Source organism: Pristiophorus japonicus, chromosome 5, assembly GCF_044704955.1.
Source record: "Pristiophorus japonicus isolate sPriJap1 chromosome 5, sPriJap1.hap1, whole genome shotgun sequence".
In the NCBI taxonomy this organism is placed as follows: Eukaryota; Metazoa; Chordata; class Chondrichthyes; family Pristiophoridae; genus Pristiophorus; species Pristiophorus japonicus.
Genome location: NC_091981.1, coordinates 226,876,013 through 226,900,778, shown reverse-complemented (window position 1 = coordinate 226,900,778; position 24,766 = coordinate 226,876,013). Strand labels below are relative to the sequence as shown.

Here is a 24,766-nt window from a genome sequence, read left to right as displayed (position 1 = left end):
GATCTTTTGCACTAGTTTAAAAAGGATTACACTAGAAGCTGGCCCCACCCACAAAATTGGTCATGCCCCCAGATTGAATTAATCACCATTGCGAGTTTCAACTAATTGCACCCATTTGTGGGCTTTTGAGGAGGCTCTTAAAATTAAGCCTTTTTTTTTTAGGTGCAAGGACGTTAATAGGCATATTCTAAAAGCTTTTGAATATATTTTTTTTAATAAGAAACTGACTACTATACACCAATATGACCAGCAAATGGTTCTGTATAGTTTTTTAAAACCATTTTCAGTTACTTAAAATTGGGTTACTTAGAGGTGGTGGACAAGACACTCATTAAAAATGCTTATATTTTTTGATAAACACATATTCAACTGTATTAATCAAACTGCACCAAGTTACTGCTCTTAAATACATCACGGAATATTTTTAAAGCAAAAAATTAAATTCTAAAACGTTGCCCTTGCGCTGGTTCATGGCAGAGTTTACATTTCGCGATATGCAAATGAGTTTGAGCGGAACTTTGAAGAAAAGCGTATCTCAAAACGAGCACAATTTTGGCCACAATTCGCTGATTGCGCCCAAAGCGGCAATTCCACCCCCTGAAATATGACTTTCTGCCCTGCGTGCTTAAGATTTTGGGCATAAATTTACTTCCCAATAAAAGCTGGTGTAAATGCAGGAAACACGCTTTCTCTAGGCTTTTGCATGGGGGTGGGGCTGTGTTAATAAATGGCAGAGGTTTTGTTGAATCGATGCAAAAGATCAGGCTTAACATAAAAACCAGCAGAAGTCATTTTACACACGAATTTGTTTGAACTTTTGCCCTGATCATTGGCATAGGCTGTACTTTTACTGTTAACTAAAGTTTTGAAAAAAGTCTGTGTCATCATCTAATTTCGTTACTTTAAGTTTGAGATAATATTAACCATCCCCCTAATTCTATACTCGAGTCAAAAGGTGAGATTTTTAATTAACGTTTTGATTGCCAGTCACTCCTGAGGGCTCAGTAAGTGTATTCAGTAACATAGAAACATAGAAAATAGGTGCAGGAGTCGGCCATTCGACCATTCGAGCCTGCACCACCATTCAATAAGATCATGGCTGATCATCACCTCAGTACCCCTTTCCTGCTTTCTCTCCATACCCCTTGATCTCTTTAGTCATAAGGGCCATATCTAACTCCCTTTTGAATATATCCAACGAACTGGCATCAACAACCTTCTGTGGCAGAGAATTCCACAGGTTAACAACTCTCTGAGTGAAGAAGTTTCTCCTCATCTCGGTGCTAAATGGCTTACCCCTTATCCTTAGACTGTATCCCCTGGTTCTGGACTTCCCCGACATCGGGAACATTCTTCCTGCATCTAACCTGTCCAGTCCCATCAGTATTTTATATGTTTCTATGAGATCCCCTCTCATTCTTCTAAACTCCAGTGAATACAAGCCCAGTCGATCCAGTCTCTCCTCATATGTCAGTCCAGCCATCCCTGGAATCAGTCTGGTGAACCTTCGCTGCACTCCCTCAATAGCAAGAACGTCCTTCCTCAGATTAGGAGACCAAAACTGAACACAATATTCCAGGTGTGGCCTTACCAAGGCCCTATACAACTGCAGTAAGATCTCCCTGCTCCTATACTCAAATCCCCTAGCTATGAAGGCCAACATGCCATTTGCCTTCTTCACCGCCTGCTGTACCTGCATGCCAACTTTCAATGACTGATGTACCATGACATCCAGGTCTCGTCGCACCTCCCCTTTTCCTAATCTGCCGCCATTCAGATAATATTCTGCCTTCGTGTTTTTGCCACCAAAGTGGATAATCTCACATTTATCCACATTATACTGCATGTGCCATGCATTTGCCCACTCACCTGACCTGTCCAAGTCACCCTGCAGCCTCTTAGCATTCTCCTCACAGCTCACACCGCCACCCAGCTTAGTGTCATCCGCAAACTTGGAGATATTACACTCAATTCCTTCATCGAAATCATTGATGTAAGTTGTAAATAGCTGGGGTCTCAGCACTGAGCCCTGCGGCACCCCACTAGTCACTGCCTGCCATTCTGAAAAGGATCCGTTTATCCCGACTCTCTGCTTCTTGTCTGTCAACCAGTTCTTTATTAATACATTAATAACATGTGCTTTAATTTTGCACACCAATCTCTTGTGTGGGACCTTGTCAAAAATCTCTTGAAAGTCCAAATACGCCACATCCACTGGTTCTCCCCTGTCCACTCTGCTCGTTACATCCTCAAAAAATTCTAGAAGATTTGTCAAGCATGATTTCCCTTTCATAAGTCCATGCTGACTTGCACTGATCCTGTCACTGCTTTCCAAATGCGCTGCTATTTCATCTTTAATAATAAGTAGCTGAGCAATACAGACCAGACAGGTGGTAGGTCCCATCCCCAGTCTGTGCCAAGTCAGGTGATCGCAGCCAGGTAGTGGTAGGTGCTCTACAATTGGCCTCAGTTCATCTGGATCATCTGCCATCTATCCAGCAACTCATGGTGGGAGTGCCATAACTTGAGAAATAACGGGAAAGAAAATTATGTGATCATCTTATGAAATTGCAGTTTGGAACAATTTCTTGGGAGGGGCATTTTGCTTGTTCTGGTTCAAGGTTAAAAAGTTTTGTACTTTTGATATTTCCTTTTTAACTGAAGCCTCTAATCTTTTCATTGTTATTTTCCGTTCTAGTTAAAGAATGGACCTGATGCGTCTTCCCCACCGTTGACCTCCCATGGTGGAAATGGACACTATTGTGGTGGGAACCCTCCTTCCACAATGCATACTACAGACAATCAGCTCTTTGTGCACTTCATTTCTGATGGAAATAATGAGGGCCAAGGGTTCAAGTTCTCTTATGATGCTTCAAACCTTGGTGAGTGGATGAGCAGGCATTTGAGATTAGGAAATACTCAGAATTATCTACATATGTGTTTCATTCAGTACATTACAGTGCCAGCAATTTATTTTCAAATATTTTCAGCTGTTGGGTTGATTATAATCTCTGTTACATCCCAGAAACAGATGCAACTGGGGTAGAACGGAGCGTGCGATTCAGCAGAGAGCAGACTATCTGTTCTGCACCCCATTTAAGCTTGCATTCAGCTTTGGCACAGGTGGCAAAGCTCCTATTCGAAACAAGTGGCCTCTCTTTAAAAATATGGAAATGGGGGAAGGGTAGCTGTATGCAATTTCCCAATGTGCAAACGTGCTAGATTTGCAGTGTAGACAAGTGTAGTGTCCAGGAAATCGGACATCCAGGGTTGCTAAGAAACAGTTCATTTAGAGAGCACTGTAATATAAAGTTATGTATTTTTAGGGCATTACTAGACATTTGGGATTTAAAATGTTTTTCCTACTGGCACTTGGGTTCTCATGAGCTTTTGTGGCAGTTGTTCTAAATTATTTTTTACCCCAGTACCATTACTGGCACCAATTGGTTGGTGCCAATAGAATCCTTCTATCTGATGTGTCTGGAAGAAAAGGAGGTCAGACTGCATCAGAGATGCTGAAAAAGACCCATACAGCCACATCTGCTGATAGAGCTAAAAATAACTTGCTTGTGGCAGACAATTAGTGCTCCTAGAAGCTGGGATTGCAGACTTGATGGAATCACTAAACTATGTGAATGCCTGACTATCCATGATGTTGGATGTTTCCTTGGAAGTACTCCAGCCACAGTATGTCATGCTTTGATTTGCACTGTATGAAGGAAGACATGCCAAAGTGATCAAGAGTCAACATAGCCTGATTGATGGCAGCTGCCAAGATGGCACCAACCATTATTCGGCAGGTCCCGACACACATACCTGACATTGATTGTGGGGGAACTGTCTGATTGGGTTGCCTGGTTGAGTAGAGATGCAGACTCATGCCATCTGCTACAATGAAACCTGTAACTATCATGTAGTATAGGACTGGCATAGCCAAAGATAGGAACAGCCATCTACAACCTAAAACTTGATGACCTCCTTGTAGGCATGCTGTAGTGCTGACCTATGGCATTGGAATAACGGAGTAGCACTACCTCCACGTCAGCAGCCATCAAACAGGAGATCAGGAGGTAGGCTGCCCCATCATTTGTCTGCAGACTCCTGCCTGTACCTTGGACTTCCTTTTCCTTCTTTTGTGTTGCCAATTTTTATTATCCCCTGCCCCTGCAGCCTTGGCTGAAAGGCTGATGAATAAAATGAGCTGCCTTTTGAGGCTTTCCAAAGGCTTGTTGAATTTTTGTTTCTTGTGTCACCATCTGTTAATTGGCTCCATTCCTTAAAATTTTAGTAACACATGATTTTCTACTCCCACGACTAATCTGTTCCCTATGCCTGTTCAAGTCTGTACCTGGACCTATGAATAATTTTAAAAATGAGCTTATCATTGGAAATTGAGTGCTGTTATAACTTTCTCATTCTGGTGGATTTGCACCAGCTCTTTACCATTTACATGACATGCAACTGGAGCCAAAATCGGCACAAGTATCTTCAATCTGAAATCATACAAACCTTAAATTGTTAATTCATAGTAAAATAATAGTTGTTCACCAGATAAAAAAAACTTTAGGGGTGAAATCACACTGTATGGTTGGCATATATTTAAAAGAAGTAAGTACACCTATTAAAATACGATTATTAACGCACAGTGCAATTTTACCCCATTTAGCTATCCTCAACAGACACAAATTAACTTAATGCATGTATGTAAATACTTTATTTAAAGGCTGTTGCTATCAAGCATATGAACAGTTCCTGAAGATCAGAACATGCATACGAGGTGATTTCTGTCAACTATAAGCAAGGCCTCACCTTCTGGTCTCCACATGTAGTTAGTTAAAAAAATACACAGCATCAAGCAAGGTTGCATTCAGCATGATCCAGAAGAAGGTCTAAATCCATTCCTTTAAAAGATAATTAGGTCTTTATTTAAGCTGAAACCTGTATAAATCACTAACCCTGCAATGTAAGATCTGCTCCTAACTAATAGCATTGGTACGCCTCTTAATCAATCACAATGCAGAACAATGATTCAATCGGGGTATATTTTACTTTGTTCACTAATTTTAGCAAAACAAAAATGTGATTATGAAGCTGGGTTCACATTTGATACTGACCACTAATTTTTCATTAAACCGAACTATTGGAGGAAATTATAAGCCAAAGTGAGGAGCATCCATTTGAAAGACATATTGCCATGCCTCTAACTTGTCATTTACAGATCGCTGTGCTCTAATGAGATGATCTCCTTATGAGTAAGAACTGAATAAATTAATTACAACAAAGACGCTGAATGTAAAAAAGTGGAGAAGCAGTGACCCTGATTGTGACTATTGGCTCGCTTAAGTTTTTATGAATTCTTGTGGGTTGCCCTATGTTGTATGACAAGGATCTGTCAAAGTAACATTTTAACAAACATTAGACCAACAAAAACGACATTGTCTGGACAAACAGAGAACAGTCTGGTTATTAACAAAACAGCATTTCATGCAGAGCTGAGATGATGTAACTCGAGAACTGCTGGAACTCCAGTGGGTAATGGATTGTTTTCTCTGAGTCAAGGACTCTTTTCATCCACTGAACCCTCCTGTGTAATAAAATTGGTCAGCTAATAGTGGTCTGTAGTGCACTATCACTGTATGGTGAAGTAATCTGAGAAAGCTTTGAAGAGAAATGATGAAAGGATGTTTGACTCTGAATACTGGAGAATTTCTGAGCGCAATTTCATAGATTAAATCATTAAGGATACATTTCTAGTGAAAACCCTGTGTGTTCCAGTATGGGATGCAGGATGATAGCAGCCCAAACTGTTATGATTGCAATTAAAGATTGCAGCAAAGGGGCATCTCGAGAGTAAAACTTTAAAGAACTTTTTAAGTGCTGCCTTCATACTAAAGTGATTCAAAAACATTGGGGGAGAAATTCAACTGCTTTAAGCCCCCCCTTAGCGCCTGCAGGGGATGGTAATGGAGCGTAGTGAATTCACTGACGCCTGTGACCTTCCCTGGCGGTTTTGCACTGGCGCTAACACATACCACCTCGCTCTTGCGCCCCGTAGATTGTGTGCAGCGCCCTGTTACCGCCCTGGATGTGATATTCGCTCCCGCCCACTGCCCGCTGGCCATCAGCAACGGCAGCAGCAGGCGGCGTTGTTGCCTCAGCTGGCTGTTGGGGTGCGATATTTAAAGACAGTGGTGGTCAGGTAGGGAAAACTTTATTCTTCGCACCAGTCTGGTGCCTGCTGATTGTTTTTCATAGCGCATTGCTGCGTGATGCCTCAGCCCTCCACTCTCTGAGAGTGACTGGGGCTTTAATGGAAATCGCGCAGGTCCCCTGGCCCATAGAAGTAAGAAGAAGAATGTTGCAAACCATCATTACACAAGAACATAAGAACATAAGAAATAGGAATAGGAGTACGTCATACGGCCCCTCAAGCCTGCTCCGCCATTCAATACGATCATGGCTGATCTGATCCTAGCCTCAACACTTCCCCGCCCGTACCCCATAACCCCTTATCTCCTTATCATTTAAGAAACTGTCTATTTCTGTCTTAAATTTATTCAATGTCCCAGCTTCCACAGCTCTCTGAGGCAGTGAATTCCACAGATTTACAACCCTCTGAGAGAAGAAATTCATCCTCATCTCAGTTTTAAATGGGCGGCCTCTTATTCTAAGATCATGCCCTCTAGTTCTAGTCTCCCCCATCAGTGGAAATATCCTCTCTGCATCCACCTTGTCAAGCCCCCTCATAATCTTATACATTTCGATAAGATCGCCTCTCATTCTTCTGAATTCCAATGAGTAGAGGCCCAACCGACTCAACCTTTCCTCATAAGTTAACTCCCTCATCCCCGGAATCAACCTAGTGAACCTTCTCTGAACTGCCTCCAAAGCAAGTATATCCTTTCGTAAATATGGAAACTAAAATTGCATGCAGTATTCCAGGTGTGGCCTCACAAATAACTTGTATAACTGCAGCAAGACTTCCCTGTTTTTATAGTCCATCCCCTTTGCAATAAAGGCCAACTTACCATTGGCCTTCCTGATCACTTGCTGTACCTGCATACTATCCTTTTGTGTTTCATGCACAAGTACCCCCAGGTCCCGCTGTACTGCGGCACTTTACAATCTTTCTCCATTTAAATAATAACTTGCTCTTTGATTTTTTTCTGCCAAAGTGCATGACCTCACCCTTTCCAACATTATACTCAGTCTACCACTCACTTAGCCTGACTATGTCCTTTTGCAGATTTTTTGTGTCCTCCTCACACATTGCTTTTTCTCCCATCTTTGTATCGTCAGCAAACTTGGCTACGTCACACTCAGTCCCTTCTTCCAAGTCATTAGTATAGATTGTAACTAGTGCGGCACCCCACTAGTTACTGGTTGCCAACCAGAGAATGACCCATTTATCTCGACTCTCTGTTTTCTGTTAGTTAGCCAATCCTCTATGCATGTTAATATATTACCCCCAACCCCGTGAACTTTTATCTCATGCAGTAACTTTTTATGTGGCACCTTGGCGGCTTCCTTTAAGCGACGGAAGGAGCCTGTGTTGTTGGCAGCACTGCACTGAACATTCATAGAAACATAGAAAATAGGTGCAGGAGTAGGCCATTCGGCCCTTCGAGCCTGCACCGCCATTCAATTAATTCATGGCTGAACATGCAACTTCAGTACCCCATTCCTGCTTTCTCGCCATACCTCTTGAACCCCTTAGTAGTAAGGACTACATCTAACTCCTTTTTGAATATATTTAGTGAATTGGCCTCAACAACTTTCTGTGGTAGAGAATTCCACAGGTTCACCACTCTCTGGGTGAAGAAGTTTCTCCTCATCTCGGTCCTAAATCGCTTACCCCTTATCCTTAGACTGTGACCCTTGGTTCTGGACTTCCCCAACATTGGGAACATTCTTCCTGCATTTAACCTGTCTAAACCCGTCAGAATTTTAAATGTTTCTATGAGATCCCCTCTCATTCTTCTGAACTCCAGTGAATACAAGCCCAATTGATCCAGTCTTTCTTGATATGTCAGTCCCGCCATCCCGGGAATCAGTCTGGTGAAGCTTCGCTGCACTCCCTCAATAGCAAGAATGTCCTTCCCCAAGTTCAAGTACAACACATTGCCTCGTGGAGTCATTATTCGAGTATCTAAGGACACAACAATACCAGACAGATACTTCTTTACACGTGGACATTTCTGACTGCACAAACATTATAATGTAGAATTTTTGTTAACCAGCATCCTCCAAAGAGCATGTTAATTGAGCCTTGTTATTGATTTTCTTTCATTTTGAAGTAGGCAATAATACCCTATTTTTTCTTTTGTAGCCTGTGGTGGAACCATTTTTGTTTCTGATTCTGACCCTGTTGGATACATTGCCTCAATGAGCTACCCCAACAATTATCCAGAAAACATAGACTGTATCTGGACTATCACTGTTCCAAATGGTGAAGCAGTTCAGCTTGATTTCGACGACCTATTCTACATTGAAACTCATCCTGCGTAAGATCAATGTTTGTGAATTTATTAACCTCACACTCCACTCAGTCATTTTTTATAATTTACAGTAAATTATTCATGTAAATTATGATTTGTTGATCTGGTCATAGCTCATTGCCATGAACTTGAACTGAATCAAGTTAACAAAATGTACAGATTGGAATTTTAAGAGCCAGTTGGTAGAACTTGAGATTGGTTAAGAATTCCTTTTAAAACAGAGTATTGTAAAAGGTGTAATGTCATACTGGGGCGGTGTTGAGTAAGTATTTTCTCATTAATCCTTATTGTTTCTAATCTACACAAATGACCTGGATACCAAAACCAACTGTAGGGCTGTTAGGATTTCTTGATACTAAATTAGTATAGACAGAGAATGCAGGTAAAAGTTTACAAAAGGATTTAGATTGGTTATGCAAATGGTCAAGCAAATAGTAAATTAAATTTGACACTAATAAATGTGAAATATTGCACAAAAATCAAAAATTGAGCATAATATATATACTATGAATCGAATGAAATTATCACAGGGAGACCGAGAAGGAATCCTGCATACAATAATAGCCATGTCACTTTGAATGCCCAAATAGTGTGACAAATCAATAAAAAAAACAAATAGAATATAAGGATACACAGGAAGAGCAGTACAATATAAATCTACGGAAGTGGACCGGCCCAAACATGCAAATAACACCAACCCTAAGATTTTGGATGGGGACTGCATCTTTGTGTCTGGGCAGCTAAGCGTTCTGCTCCACTGCATTTCTACTGGAGGAGCAAGACTCCTGGGGGCCGAAATTTCCCCTTCCCTTAAGGCCTGTTCCTGCTGGAAATCAGCAGCCACGCTGCGTAGTGGAATGGCCGCCGATTTATCGTGGAATGGCCGCCATTTTGAAAATTCCGCTCCCCCACTACCACTCTGCTGCTGCAGATCCGTCCTAAGTGCGTCATCAGATGTTTCCTCCCCCGACCCGCGGTCACGAAATTCCGCCGAGCAAATCTTGCTCCTGCTGCTCGGTGCCACATACAGCTTTTTCTGTCAGTGCACCGTGCTTAGAGTGTGCTCAAAATGGCAGTGCGGCTGCCATTAAAGGGCAGGACCTACTGCCGGGGACACCATCTTATTATTTTTGTTGGCCAACTGCTATGTTGGGCCGACAATTATGCGCCCGGGTTCGGCCGGGCCGCCAACAGGCAGCCTGGCACCCCCTCTTGGGTACCAGGCTGCTAGCCCGGCCAAAAACCTCCTGGTGGCCCAGTGGACCTAACTTAAATAATGGCAGCGGCTCTCCCCTTTAAGTGACGCGCCAGCATGATGACATCATCAGCGCTATGCTGATGAGTGACAGCGGAGAACAGTCCGCCCGCCCCCAACACTCGCCCCTCTAGTGTGCGAACATCCACTCACCGACAAACTTCCACCCCCAATATGACCGACTTCCGAGTCGCTGAAAAAAAAAAGCCGAAGAGCGGAATTTCACTCAAGAAGCCACCACCTCAACTGAGGCAGTAAAAACATCTGAAACAGGGTAGGTGCGCCGGCAGTAGGCAATTTCGGCCCCCTGGAATTTGGGGGTTTAAGGCTATTAAGTACGGATTATGGAGAGTACATAATTTGGGATTAAAGAGATAGAGCTGCCTTGGATAACGAAATGGTGGAACAGGCTCAAAAGGTTGATTTGCCTTCTGTTTTTGCCATTTTTCTTGATGGTGAGTGTCTGCAGGCTACTTGACTGCGAAGGACCTCACAGCTGAGCCCAATCCTGTTCTCAATTTTCACATTTGCAGCGGGGAGTCACTGGATAACAATAAGTTATGGAAACACTGGACAATTCTTTGCCCCCTAACACAGGCTCTGAGGCCAATTGTAGCTCTCCACTACTACCTCAGATTAGGTAATTTAGCATGGGCCAAAGCCCAAACTTGGGAAAGTCCTAGTCTATATGGCTGAGCTACTCACTGCCTTAACCAGAAGCGCCTTAAGGAGAGCTCCGATTCTTCATTTTCATCATACATATCTTGGGTCAGTCAGAAATATTAATCATGAAAATTTTCCACTGAGCAAAATGCACACTTTTACCAACACAAAAAAAACCTATGTGCTTTACAGAGACGTTTAACAAGGCTGATATTTTCTGTACTAGATGTAAGTATGATTACCTGGAGCTGCATGATGGAGCTACTTCAAATGCTCCTCTAATTGGGCGCTTCTGTGGATCTGCCAGGCCATCCCGCCAGAAATCTACAGGCACAGTAATGTATGTGAGATTCCGAACTGACACTCATTTGAACCATGCGGGATTCAAAGTTAAATACTCAATAGGTACAGTAACTTTCTAAATTGTCTTTAAAACTGTGGTCATGGAATGTTATCTGGGAGAAATTAATAATTAATTTATTCTTCAATGGATGTGAGAGCAAATATGTTGCTGTGCATCTTTGATTCCCAGTTTCATTGGATACTAAACCCTGCAGGACTCATTGGCCTTTGCACTTGAATTTGCAATATGTGATCCCAGCCATCCAAGCCCCGTGCCAGCAGCATAACTTTGTTAAATCTACAGTATACAATGTACAGAATGACAAGCAACAATTTCCTTTATTTTTAAATGATTTAATTTGCAATACAATTTTTCTAATCCAAGTGTAGGCTCTGAAAATCTGCAATGGGTTGCATCTTGCAGTAAGTGCCATGATGTACCCACCAGAAACCAATGCCACTGACCCATGGTGATCTTCAGGATCAGAGGGAGGTCCCCTAATTTGTCTGCCAGTGATGGGTATCTGGGTCACTAGGGGCGTACCTGAGGTTTCTGCTCACTGATGAGGTCACTAAGTCTGGCTGAAGACTGCCAGCAACCTCAAATAATAATATGGTTCACCTTAGGGTCTCCCACCCCCACCCCCTTTATAGGGGAGCTGCTTTTATTATTTTTTTCAATTTGCCCTTTACCTCAGAACTCTAGATCATGTTCCTGGCACAGACCCCCAGTTGGTCCCCACAATTATCAGTGGTCATGAAAATATGCATAATCTGGCCAGACAAACCACTGACAATGCACAGAATTTTACTGAAGTCCCAGGGCACGGAAACTCCCAACATTCTTAGCCCCTCCCCCCAGCCCTACGCCCTTATGATGATGGCCATGTTCGTGGTCAGAGACTCCAACCCCCAACTGGCCATGGAGAAAACTTCAACAAAAGCCCTAGATTTAGCATAACCAGGTCCCGGGATAGTTTTTGGCTTTTATACTGTCAGCTGTGGGTTCAAGTCCCACTCCAGCGCATAAATATAAGCTGACACTCCAGTGCAGTGCTGAAGGAATGCCGCACTATCGGAGGTGCCGTCTTTCGGATGAGACGTAAAAGATCCCATGGCACTATTTAGAAGAAGAGCAGGGGAATTATCCCTGGTGTGCTGGCCAATATTTATCCCTCAATCAACATAACGAAAACAGTTTGTCTGGTCATTATCACATTGCTGTTTGTGGGAGCTTGCTGTGCACAAATTGGCTGCCACGTTTCTCACATTACAACAGTGACTACACTCCATAGTCGAAATGATATCACCTACGTGAAGTGGAAACAGATATCTATAATATCAGTTCTGCATTGAATTGCAACAGTCTGATGTGTATGTTTATATTGTAACGGCAGCTCATGGTGTTAAGAGGATTAATTCTTAGTTTATATGTCAATTATTTTTAGAAATACATATTAAGAATTATAATCACAAAGCACTTAAAAGAGACACGTTTCTTCCTTCCTTCTCCCCATCACCTTTAGCTGTGTGTGGTGGAATGGTGTCTGCAGAGTTTGGATCTCTGCAGAGCCCTGGATATCCTTCACCTTACCCAGACAATTCTCAATGTGAATGGTTCCTGAAGGGACCCACAGGCCATTATCTCACCATTTCTTTTCAAGCATTCAACCTGGAAAACACACCTGAATGTATCAAAGACTTTGTGGAAATTCGAGAGTATAATGCAAGTGGTGAGTATAACAAACATCAGTGTCTTAATTGTCATGTATGAACTAACAAAACAGAAGCCAATTCTAATTTCATTGGGTAATGTTAAAGTTGCACTGTGAAACTCTTGCCTATATTATCATTTTACATGCCAATTAAAATAAACTATAATTTCTTACTCCTCTCTCAGATTTGTAGCATTCACCCAGCTGTGAGCTGGTGATCCCAAGTCTTGTTAATAGCACTTTTCAGCAACTAACCCTGGTAGCCCTGAGGCAGAGGAAAGTAAAACTGATGGTTTTTGTTGGAATGGTGGCTGGGAGGTCCTGTTTTTTCCCCTGGGTTTTTGCACCTGCCACTGGTCTAACTATGCCTGGTAAAAGTGCTGCGCCTGAGAACATCACATTTATGCTCCACTCCTGTATATTTTTTGCATGTCATGGCATAATTAGTTATCTAACATCACAACGCAATTAAGTTATACATGTCGATTTGTCATGGACAATCTTGCAAATACTTTTAGTAAGTTTGAAAACCAATTAAATTGAAAACCTTTATTTACAGTTGTTGATCCTCAGGAGAAATAAACAGGGCAGCTGAATAAGTCAAATTCATTTCAGTTACCAGGGGCTAAAATTCCAGCCTCACTGGGTCCGTACGAAGAGCGGCGAGACCTCGCAAAAGCCGTTTTTTGGGGCGCGATGCGCATGCGCCGAAAACTGGCTTTTCCGGTCTGTCAAGATTTCTCTTGAAAGATCCTCCACATCCCCGGGAGAGGAACATCCGCGCGGGATAGATTGGGCTATTTGCCCAACTCATGCCCAGCGAATGTCCTTCAAACTTTTAAGCCTGGTGAAAGCAGGCGCATAGCCTAGTTTTACCAGCGTAAGAGTTTTAAAACATATAAAAATTAAATTTAAATTCACATTTTTATAGTAAAAACCCTGTCCATTAAGGTAAGTTTATTTTAACACTATTAAAACACACAAAAAAAAATTCCCCCAAATATTTTTTTTAAAAACATTAATGATATTTAATTTCAATTCATTTTAAATATGTGAGGTATTTTATTTATTTAGTATGCTGTGTTTGGGTGTTTTAGGGGGTTTTCTCATTGATAGCAATGGGAACTCGTACAAACGGAGTTCCCATTATTATCAATGAGAATATTTCATTGTGATTGGTTGTCCAGGCCCACATGACTCCAGTTTGGACTTACGTACCTCGAAGGCGTGACCCCATGCGCTGCGCAGTGAATCTAGACTTCCGACCGGACCCTACGTTTCTGCAGGACCAACAGGTAGATTCGTAGATTTTTTCTCGGGTCGGAGGCGTTCATATGAAGGAAACTCCGACTGTAATTTTAGGCCCTAGATATTTACCAGCATTTTGGGCGTACATTCCACCATTCTACCCGATTATGATTTGGCCCAATGGGTAAAGTGACTGAATAAATTAAATAACATTTTTATTGCATAAAATTATCGGATTATACAGGATTTTTCTCAGTGTTTTGGGGACTATATTCTGCAGTTTCTTCCATTTTTCTATCAGCAACTAATCTATTTTTGGTTGTATTGGTTGAGAAATAAATATTGACCAAGATATGGGGACATCTCTCCTGCTCTTCTTCAAGTCGTTTTACAGCTACCCGAATAGATGACAGGGCCTCATTTTAATGTCTCATCTGAAAGACGCATCTGACAATGCAGCACCCCCTCAGTCCTGCACTGCAATGACAGCCTGGACTATGTGTTCAAGTTCAGGGGCCACCAGGAGATAGGCAGTGCGATTACGCCACTTGACATCTTCGGCAAATCAGTGTTCACAGGAACCTTGTTGTCTGGGGGAGGGGGCAGGAAATCTGACAGCTCCTCCATGGAGCTGACACAGAAGCTGGGTGTAAAGTTGGGTAGGCAGCTGTAGGGAGAGAGTAGATGGGGCAGTAATGGATGGGAAGATTTTTTTTGTCTCCTAACCCCACAAAAATCTGTTTAAAAAAGAATGTTTTTTAAAACCAGAAACTTGCCAGGTTTTGGAGCAGATTGCAGCAGTTCCTTGGTTAGGCTGCCCATTGAATCCTCAAAATTGTATCGTGATCCTGTGTGCATCAGAGGATCCTGCTTTGCAAGTTACAAGTAGGCTGCTGCCTAAAACAGGCAGGTGCCTGGAGCGCCCATGTGAAAGCTCAAACAAAAATGCAGGCAGCAGCTCAGGAGCGTGAACTAGTGGTCGATAAATTCCGCCCTAAAATTTTCAGAGCACCGCCGCCATGTTTCCTAAGTGGTGGAAGCCATGAAAATCAGCTTTAATCCATAGCCTCTGACTCAGAAATGAGATTGCTACCAGGTTAGCCAAATTCACACATCTTTGCACAATGTTCCTCTTTTTCTATACTATTTCGAGAGGCTGTGAGAGTCTTGTGCCAGTAAAACTCCTAATGTAAGCACTAAGATTCATGAGAAAATAGACCAGTGTGACCCAACCTGGGTTCTACCAACCAACTCCCGCTGACAGCATTGGCTGAGAACTCACATCTTGATGATCTGTCGGCTTTAAACTGTTTCCGAACACTTAATGACATGGCACACTAGAGTGCTAATGCAATGCACTGTTGCGCTTTTCTGTTACTTATTTTGAAATGAAGAAATGCTGAAATGTAAAACAAATACTAAAATTATCTAAATACTCGTTGTGTTGTGGACTGCTGTAACCTTACTGTGTGTTTTGAGAACGAGCAGAAGCATATTTAAAAATCACTAAACGGAAGGGGTTAAAGTTGAAAACATCCATTAATCTTTGATTATTTCATGTGCCTGTTCTATTTCTTGCATTTCTAATTAGAATATTAGCTTGTACCCTGAACAGCGCAGCAGGCCCCGGTTGATGTTAAAAGTGCCGAAGGTGTAGTATCTGATCTCTGTTTCACTCATACAGGCCGTGTGCTGGGAAGACACTGTGGTAGCATATTGCCTGGTTCTATGGATACTTCAGGCAGCTTAGCCTATATCCACTTCAGCAGCGACGCATCTGTCAATGGATCAGGATTCAGACTGCAGTTTGAAGCCAGCATTGAAGGTAGTTTTCTCCAATAAACAATTAAATGAGTTGCACATGCAAACTATCTGCAACATTTTTTTAAAGTTTTTGTGTTCTTCAAGGTGTGAGAAGTTAGTGCTGGGGAATGGGATATCAGTTTGTCAATCAATATCAGCAACAAATACTCCTTGTTCAAGTATAGCGTGTCCTTCACCAGGTTGTTCCAGTGCAGCAACAACACTGGCATCAATACAACAATATCCTGCCCACAAAAAACAGGACAAATCCAACCAAGCCAATTACTACCCTATCAGCATTCTCCCAATCATCAGCAAAGTGATGGAAAAAGTTGTCAACAGTACCATATGCAGTTTGGGTTCTGCCAGGACCACACAACTCCAGACTTCTGTACAACCTTGGTCCAAATATACACAAGATCTGAAATCTAGAGATGAGCTAAGAGTGCTTGCCGCTGACATCAAGGAAACAATTGACCGAATATGGCACCAAGGAGCCCTAATAAATTGAAGTTAGTGGGGATCACTCTCCAGGGGAAATACTCTCCAGTGGCTGAAATCAAAAGAAGATGGTTGTTGGAAGTCAATCATCAGTCCAGGACTTTACCACAGCAATTCGTCAGGGCAACGTCTTAGGCCCAACTATCTTCAGCTGCTTCATCAATGACTTCCCTCAATTGTAAAGTCAGACTTGGGGCTGTTTGCTGATGTTTGCACAGTGTTCTGTTCCATTCACAATTTTTCAGATAATGAATTGGTCCATGCTTGCATGCAGCAATACATGGATAACATCCAGACTTGGGCTGATAAGTGTCAAGTAACATTTGCTGTATGCAAATGTCAAGCAATGACCATTTCCAGCAAGAGAGAGTCTAACCTGCTCCCCTTGGCATTCAGTAACATTATCATCACTGGATCCCCCCACCATCAACTAGTTTCTGGGGATCACCATTGACCAGATATTTAACTGCACCAGCCACATAAATGCCATGGCTACAACAGCAGATCTGAGGCTGGGTATTCTGCAATGAGCGGCTCATCACCTGACTCCCCAAAGCCTCTCAACCACCTACAAGGCACAAGTCAGGAGTGTGATGGAATACTCTCCACTTGTCTGGACGGGTGCAACTCCAACACCACTCAAAAAGCTTGACACCATCTAGGACAAAGCATTCCGCTTGATTGACACCTGATCGACTAAACTAAACATCCAATCCCTCCACCACTGGTGTACCATGGCTACATTGTGTACTATCTACAGGATGTACAGCAACAACTTGCCAAGGCTTCTTCGGCAGCACCTCCCAAACTCACGGCCTCCACCCGTGATCTCCACCACTCAGAAGGAGAAGGCCAACAGGTGTATGGTCGTGCCTTTTCTCCAGGTTACACACTATCCTGACTTGGACATACATCGCCTGTTCCTACATTGGTGCTGGGTCAAAATCCTTGAACCCACTGCTGAAGCATCGAGAAACAAGTGGACCACATGCCAATTTCTGCCCCAATGGGCTGTATTTTAACAGCCCAACATGGGTGGGTTGTGATCGGGTCAGGGGTTAAAATGTAAAAAAAACTCAAACCTGCCCACTTCCAGTTTTAAAGGAGGCGGGACAAGGGACGGGCAGCCAACCCACTCCCAGGATGCGGGTTGACAATTTAAATATTTTAATGAGGCTGGCAGCCTCTGATTTTACAGGTTTAACTGTGGCCTGCCGGGTTTCCCAGGCCTTGGGTAACTGCCTTTACAGCACTGCTTGTGGTCCAGGAGGAGCAGGAGTGCTTCCTCCCTGCCCCACAACGTCCCGCCCCCCCATACAAAGAACCCCGGTGTCTGGTATCGGCCCTTCCTCCGGAATCGGACCCCCGCCCCCCAAGCTGGGGTAGGCATTGGACCCTGTTCGGGATCACGTTCCCTGGGGTCTGAGATCGTTACTCCCTTCTGAGATTGGACACCCACCCCCCACCTCCCCCCCACCCTTCCAGGGTCGAGGATAGGACCCCCTGGGATCGAAACCCCCGGCGGTCAGGGATTGGACCCTCCACCCCCGGGATTGGATCCCTTGGGTTGTGAACCAGACCTAACCGATCTTGTGGCCAGCTCTAGAATATGCCCCCCCCCCCCACTTCTCGACTGGAAGCCAAGTCTGTCAATCAGGCTGACTTCCAGGTGGGGAAACCTATCAAGGACAAAACATGCACGCTGTGGAGTTTCCCATCCGAAAGTCCGCCACCCCCAACAACACCCCCCCCCCCCCACACACCTTCGCAACCCGCCCCTGTTAATATCCAGACCTGTGAATCCATTGATTCCGACACTGTGAAGCATGCATGTTGTAGAAAATCCCATCGGCCTAGATTAGCCTAATTCAAATAAAGGGTTATACCCCAGACCATAATCATTTATTCCCCTTTCAGTTGCTGACCAGCAGAACATTTCCAGCATTTTCTGTTTTATTTCAAATTGATAGGTTTATTTTTAGCGTTATCCTTGAAGTTTGCTTCACTGAAACAGCTTTACTGTGGGGCATTGTTTAAAAGAACATAAAAAAGGAAAAAAATCAAAGCATGTTTTTGTAATTATGCATTTGTGTAGCCACCTCTGCGCTGAGGTCTCTTTCAATACAATGAAAAATATAATTATTATCATTAGTGAAAACATAATTGTTCTGCATTAAAAATGCATGAACAGGAAAAAGTGGGATGCTTAATAGAATGGAGATGAAGGATAATTTTTCTTAGGGTTGCAATGCAATTGAGTGATGTAAATGTTGTTACAGAATGTGGAGGTGAATTGACTGCAGATACAGGAACTATCAGCTCTCCAAACTATCCAAACCATTACCCTGACAGTCGTGAATGTCAATGGAGAATCACAGTGCAAGTTGGACGCAGAGTGACACTGACCTTCAATGATCTTCGCTTGAAAGCACATCAGCATTGTAACTATGATTATGTTGCTGTAAGTCAAAAATGAAGTACACCATCTAATAGTAACTCAGGAAGGGTTATTAGGGCCAATTCCTCCTCCCTGCCCTGGAAATGGACAGCAGTAGTGCACACAAGTGGGGGTTCAGCCTGTGCAGGCCTATGAATGCCAGGATTGCCTATCTAAGGCAATTAACATGGCCCAGGAACACATTTGGTATATCTTTCTTTGGTTTGCACTTTGGACCTCGTCGATTCTCCAGACTGTGGACACCAACTGACAGGAGAAGAGGAAATTGAGGTAGGAGGCCAGGAATGTCCCCCCTGACGCATTTACATAGGATCATTTGGCCTGCACCTATTGCCGGCATAGGCCTAGCTCCGCCCCACCCCTCCCCGGGTGCAAAATCAAAGAAATTTGGCTCCATTAGATCAAAGTTTTGGCAGACTCTATCGATTATGGACAACTTTCATAATCCTGCTGATGGGTCTATGTTTGCACAAATTATTGGGAGCAATTTTTGTCTGGCGACCACCTTGATCATACTAAGAAATGGGGCGGTAGGCAGACATTTTTTTTTTAATCCTACCACTCACTGACCGCCTATTCCGAGACCCAGGCAACTCAATTTTCCATTCTCAAAATGGGTGGGCAGTGCTCTTACCTGGTACAGACGAGAGCCTTATTTAAATATTTAAATCCGAGTCCCATATCAGTTGTAGGACACAGACGCAATTTTCAGGAACCATACTGTGCCCAGTGGTACCGGATATTGAGTGGCCTAAATGCTCAAGTACAGTTCCATGGGCACCAATGGCCCAGCTCGACATTCTTCATATGCCACTCTGTTAGTGTGTGTCGGCAGGCTTTCCAACCATGGGGAGGCATCGCAGCAGACACTGATTATACCCTCAATATCAAAGCATTGACCACAATCGATCAGCTCCGATGGACGGGCCACATTGTCTGCATGCCCGACATTAGACTCCCGAAACAAGCACTCTACTCCGAGCTATGTCACAGCAGGCGAGCCCGAGGAGGGCAGAGAAAACTCTTCAATGACACTCTCAAAGCCTCCTTGAAAAAATGTAACATCCCCACCAACTCTTGGGAATCCCTGGCCCAATTCTGCTCAAAGTGTAGGAGAAGCATCCAAGAAGGTGCCGAACGCTTCGAGCCTCTTCGCCGGGAGCACAAGGAAGCCAAGTGACATGATAGGTCCAAGTCAGCATGGATTTGTGAAAGGGAAATCATGCTTGACAAATCTTCTGGAATTTTTTGAGGATGTTTCCAGTAAAGTGGACAAAGGAGAACCAGTTGATATGGTATATTTGGACTTTCAGAAGGCTTTCGACAAGGTCCACACAAGAGATTAATGTGCAAAGTTAAAGCACATGGGATTGGGGGTAGTGTGCTGACGTGGATTGAGAACTGGTTGTCAGACAGGAAGCAAAGAGTAGGAGTAAACGGGTACTTTTCAGAATGGCAGGCAGTGACTAGTGGGGTGCCGCAAGGTTCTGTGCTGGGGCCCCAGCTGTTTACATTGTACATTAATGATTTAGACGAGGGGATTAAATGCAGTATCTCCAAATTTGCGGATGACACTAAGTTGGGTGGCAGTGTGAGCTGCGAGGAGGATGCTGTTAGGCTGCAGAGTGACTTGGATAGGTTAGGTGAGTGGGCAAATGCATGGCAGATGAAGTATAATGTGGATAAATGTGAGGTTATCCACTTTGGTGGTACAAACAGAGAGACAGACTATTATCTGAATGGTGACAGATTAGGAAAAGGGAAGGTGCAACGAGACCTGGGTGTCATGGTACATCAGTCATTGAAGGTTAGCATGCAGGTACAGCAGGCGGTTAAGAAAGCAAATGGCATGTTGGCCTTCATAGCGAGGGGATTTGAGTACAGGGGCAGGGAGGTGTTGCTACAGTTGTACAGGGCCTTGGTGAGGCCACACCTGGAGTATTGTGTACAGTTTTGGTCTCCTAATTTGAGGAAGGACATTCTTGCTATTGAGGGAGTGCAGTGAAGATTCACCAGACTGATTCCCGGGATGGCGGGACTGACCTATCAAGAAAGACTGGATCAACTGGGCTTGTATTCACTGGAGTTCAGAAGAATGAGAGGGGACCTCATAGAAACGTTTAAAATTCTGACGGGTTTAGACAGGTTAGATGCAGGAAGAATGTTCCCAATGTTGGGGAAGTCCAGAACCAGGGGTCACAGTCTGAGGATAAGGGGTAAACCATTTAGGACCGAGATGAGGAGAAACTTCTTCACCCAGAGAGTGGTGAACCTGTGGAATTCTCTACCACAGAAAGTAGTTGAGGCCAATTCACTAAATATATTCAAAAGGGAGTTAGATGAAGTCCTTACTACTCGGGGGATCAAGGGTTATGGCGAGAAAGCAGGAAGGGGGTACTGAAGTTTCATGTTCAGCCATGAACTCATTGAATGGCGGTGCAGGCTAGAAGGGCTGAATGGCCTGCTCCTGCACCTATTTTCTATGTTTCTATGTTTTTACAAACAGCGGAAGGAGCGCACTACAACCCAAACACCCCACCCACCCGTCCCTCCAACCAACGTCTGCCCTACCTATGACAGAGGCTGTAGATCCTGCATTGGATTCAGCAGTCACCTTAGAACACATTTTGGTGTGGACGCAAGTCATTCTCGACTCTGGGGGACTGCCAAAGAAGAAGAATAATCAATGTCCATAGTCACACACATCCCAGCATTGGTCCCTATGAAATGAGTAGGAGAGGGAACTCTGTCTGATTTTTTTTCTTCTCCTTGCTAGTCGATGGAGATGGAGACAGAGGCTAACTGTAGCAAACCCCCTATGCCACTCTATCCCGCTCACAAGCCTAACTAGCTAACTCAACAAAATCAGCTAACTCAGCCCAGACCAGGGTTTGAAACCGGGACCTGCCTAGTACACACGGGACATACCAGACAGTGCACTTACCTGCTCTTATCAGGAAGGAGTAATGAGAACATTTTTAAAGGAACCTGATTCTTATTAACAAGTCCACCTATGACATCAATGATTTAAAACATTGATTTATCACCATACACTTAAATGTAAAAAATTGTTAAAGTTGTTAGTGACTTCAAACTATAAGGATTCTCATGGTTATTAATCATTGGTTGATGATGTGTCCATCCCTAGATATACAATGGCCTTCAACCCAATTCTCCCAGACTACAGAAATATTGTGGCATCGTTGACACTGGCACACAAGTGATGTCATCTGGAAATACCATGCGGGTTGTTTTTGTAACTGACGTGTCAGTTTCAGACGGTGGCTTCAGTGCAACTTACACTTCGGAGAAGGATGCAGGTCAGCAATGTGCTATTTGTACACCTAGGGTACCACGCTATTCATTCTTGCTTAAACAATTCTGTTGTGAGATTTTATATTCAGTTTTAATTCTGATCTTTATGGCTTCATAGTATAAGTGTAGGGATGTGGACAATGCTGGCAAGTTCACATTTACCCGTCACTAGTTGCTCTGAGAAGGTAGTAGTGGGCCTCCTACTTGAATGACTGCAGTCTTGGTGCTGATGGTGTTCAGGCGGGAATTCCAGGATTTTAACCACACAGCTGTAGGGTATTCATTTTCCACTCTACTTTGATTCATAGACCTCGGGAATTACAGGAAGGACTCCACGTAATGCAAAATTTAGGCTTAAACCGAACTGTTAGTTTATTACACAAAAACCAACAAAGAATTACAGAACAAGACTTCTTCGAGATTGATCGAAGGCATACAATCACCCATCCTGCCAGTTGCTGCTGTTGTCGGTTGTAGGCTCGTGGAGCACAGGAAGATGTTGGGTCCCAGCTGCTTGCTTCATGATTGTTGTTCCTTTGACCTGTTCTGAGGTGTTTCTTCGACCTGTTGTTCCTCTCTGATGTTTCTCTCCGATGTTCTCCTTCTCGTTCTGAGCTATTGTTCTCAGCTCTTACATATATATCCATTTGATGAATACATCTCCTGCTGGGCTGCTTTTCAGTTAATGCATCTGGATGAGTCTTGATGGCTGTGATGAGGGTCTGGATCTGTTTGGATGGCCACAATGTGCACACGGAATCAACAGGGCAAAAGGTGCCCCATTATCCAAAAATGCACGCCTTGTGGGATCCTTTGTTGTCCTGGGTTTTCGCAGACTTGTAGTCTCCATAGGGAACTGGTTTTCCCCCTGGGGTTTGGGGGGGATGGGGGTGGGGGGGGGGGGCGGTTGAGAGGCAGGGGAAAGAATAGAGAATGGGCCTGTCTTCTGATCTGTGAAGCACTGCTATATTGCACAATAGTTATAGTGACTTGGCAGTTTTGGATTGTTAAAGTGATTCTAACTTTTTTTTCATCTTAGACAAAAACTTTGTGTGTTCAATTTATCCTTCATTCTCTTGTAAAGTTTTGCTTCAAATCTTCCCTGTACTGTGTTTTTGTTGCCACAGTACTATATGCAATGTGATATCTCTGAGCCCCTGATATCACTGGTGTGGAATCTATTTGATCTGTTTAATAGTAATAGTTCTGTTGGCTGAGTCATACCACATGACCTGACAGGGACATCCCAAGACAATAATGTTAATGTCTTTTTCTTCCTGCCCACCATCAAAACTTCCCTCTGTAGATTTTGAATCACTTATCCTGATCAGTGGGACTTGTTGAAATGACCTATGAAAAGTCTATCAGGAATTAGATGAGATCTATTTCACAAAATAAACAAAAACATTCTGTAATCGGGCTGGCTCAAACTTCGATGGAAGAAACTGTCAGATGAATTCATAGAATCATAGAAATCATTTAAAGCCTATGGGCCCGAGTTTGGTGAAAGCTAAGTGCACTCAAGTACTGTCCAAAGGAACACTAAGATCCTGACGGTACTTTGGGCAGAGGGTTCGTGAAAAAATGTGGGAAAGACTGCCCGGCGGCAAAAATGGGCCTTACAAGCCAATTCTGGATGGCAGCGGGTGGTAGATCCCATTCTGGGCAGCAAATGCGATCCTTGGTAAAGTACCGCCGAGGATAGAGTCGAGCCCAGGGAGGGGGGCAACAGATAAATTAAAACATTTTCAAAGCAATAAAAAAAACACCAGAAATCCTTCAGAGGACCTCATTGACCTAAATCCCTGCAAAAGAAATAAAGAAAAGAAGTGCATTAACCTTTTTTTGCAGGTCTTCATACTTACCGTTCAGGTAAGACCTGGCTCCACGTGTCGGTCTCTTCTGTTGCTGGAGCGGAGGACCACCCGGACCAAACTGGGGACTCAATGGGCAGGAGGACTCTTGTGGGTGTTGCACACTGGTGCACGCCGGCGGACGGTCCCCAGCGGTCTACTCTCCCCGCCGGCGGGAGGACCTGGCCAAACTCGTTCGAAGGAGAGAGCGCCCAATAAACATTGAGACCGCCGGGAAAACTCGGCGGCAGCCGGTGATAAGTCGACCAAACTCGTGCCCGTAGAAATTTACAGCACGGAACGAGACCAGTTTGGGCCATCATGCCCACGCTGGCCGACCAAGAGCTATCCAGCCTAATCCACATTTTCCAGCTCTTGATCCATAGCCCTGTAGGTTACGGCACTTTAAGTGAACATCCAAGTACTTTTTAAATGTGGTGAGGGTTTCTGCATCGACCACCCTTTCAGGCAGTGAGTTCCAGACCCCCACAGCCCTCTGGGTGAAGAAATGTCCCCTCATATCTGCTCTAAATCTCCAACCAATTACTTTAAATCTATGCCCTCTGGTTGTTGACCCCCTCTGCTAAGGGAAATAAGGTCGCCCCTCAGCCTCCTCTGTTCCAAAGAAAACAAACCCAGCCTATCCAATCTTTCCTCATAGCTAAAATTCTCCAGTTCAGGCAACACCCTCGTAAATCTCCTCTGTACCCTCTCTAATGCAATCACATCTTTCCTGTAATGAAGTGACCAGAACTGCATGCAGTACTCTAGCTGTGGTCTAACTAGAGTATTATACAGTTCAAGCATAACCTCCCTGCTTTTGTATTCTATGCCTCGGCAAATAAAGGCAAGTATTCCGTATGCCTTCTTAACTACCTTATCTTCCTGGCCTGCTACCTTCAGGGATCTGTGGATCTGCACTCCAAGTTCCCTTTGTTCCTCTACACTTCTCGGTGTCGTATCGTTTAATGTGTATTCCCAAATGAATTCTGAGTCTAAAAGAGTGACAACATTCATCATACCAAGAACATATTTTCCGCCAAGCCATCTCCAGAGCCTTTACAAAAGCCAAATTAATGTTTGTCACAATGGATCTGTTCAAAGGAAATATTAAA

General features: G+C 43.7%; 1 protein-coding gene across 1 annotated transcript in view; it reads left to right on the top strand.

Annotated features, from left to right (window-relative positions):
• The window catches only part of cubn (cubilin (intrinsic factor-cobalamin receptor)), a 457,745-nt gene that overhangs the window by 257,087 nt on the left and 175,892 nt on the right, over positions 1–24,766 (top strand). The window contains exons 38-44 of the mRNA XM_070880231.1: positions 2,699–2,882; positions 8,330–8,504; positions 10,643–10,821; positions 12,285–12,491; positions 15,406–15,546; positions 18,305–18,486; positions 21,632–21,803. Of these exons, the coding sequence (XP_070736332.1) occupies positions 2,699–2,882; positions 8,330–8,504; positions 10,643–10,821; positions 12,285–12,491; positions 15,406–15,546; positions 18,305–18,486; positions 21,632–21,803 (1,240 nt within the window). The remainder of the gene's footprint in view (positions 1–2,698; positions 2,883–8,329; positions 8,505–10,642; positions 10,822–12,284; positions 12,492–15,405; positions 15,547–18,304; positions 18,487–21,631; positions 21,804–24,766) is intronic.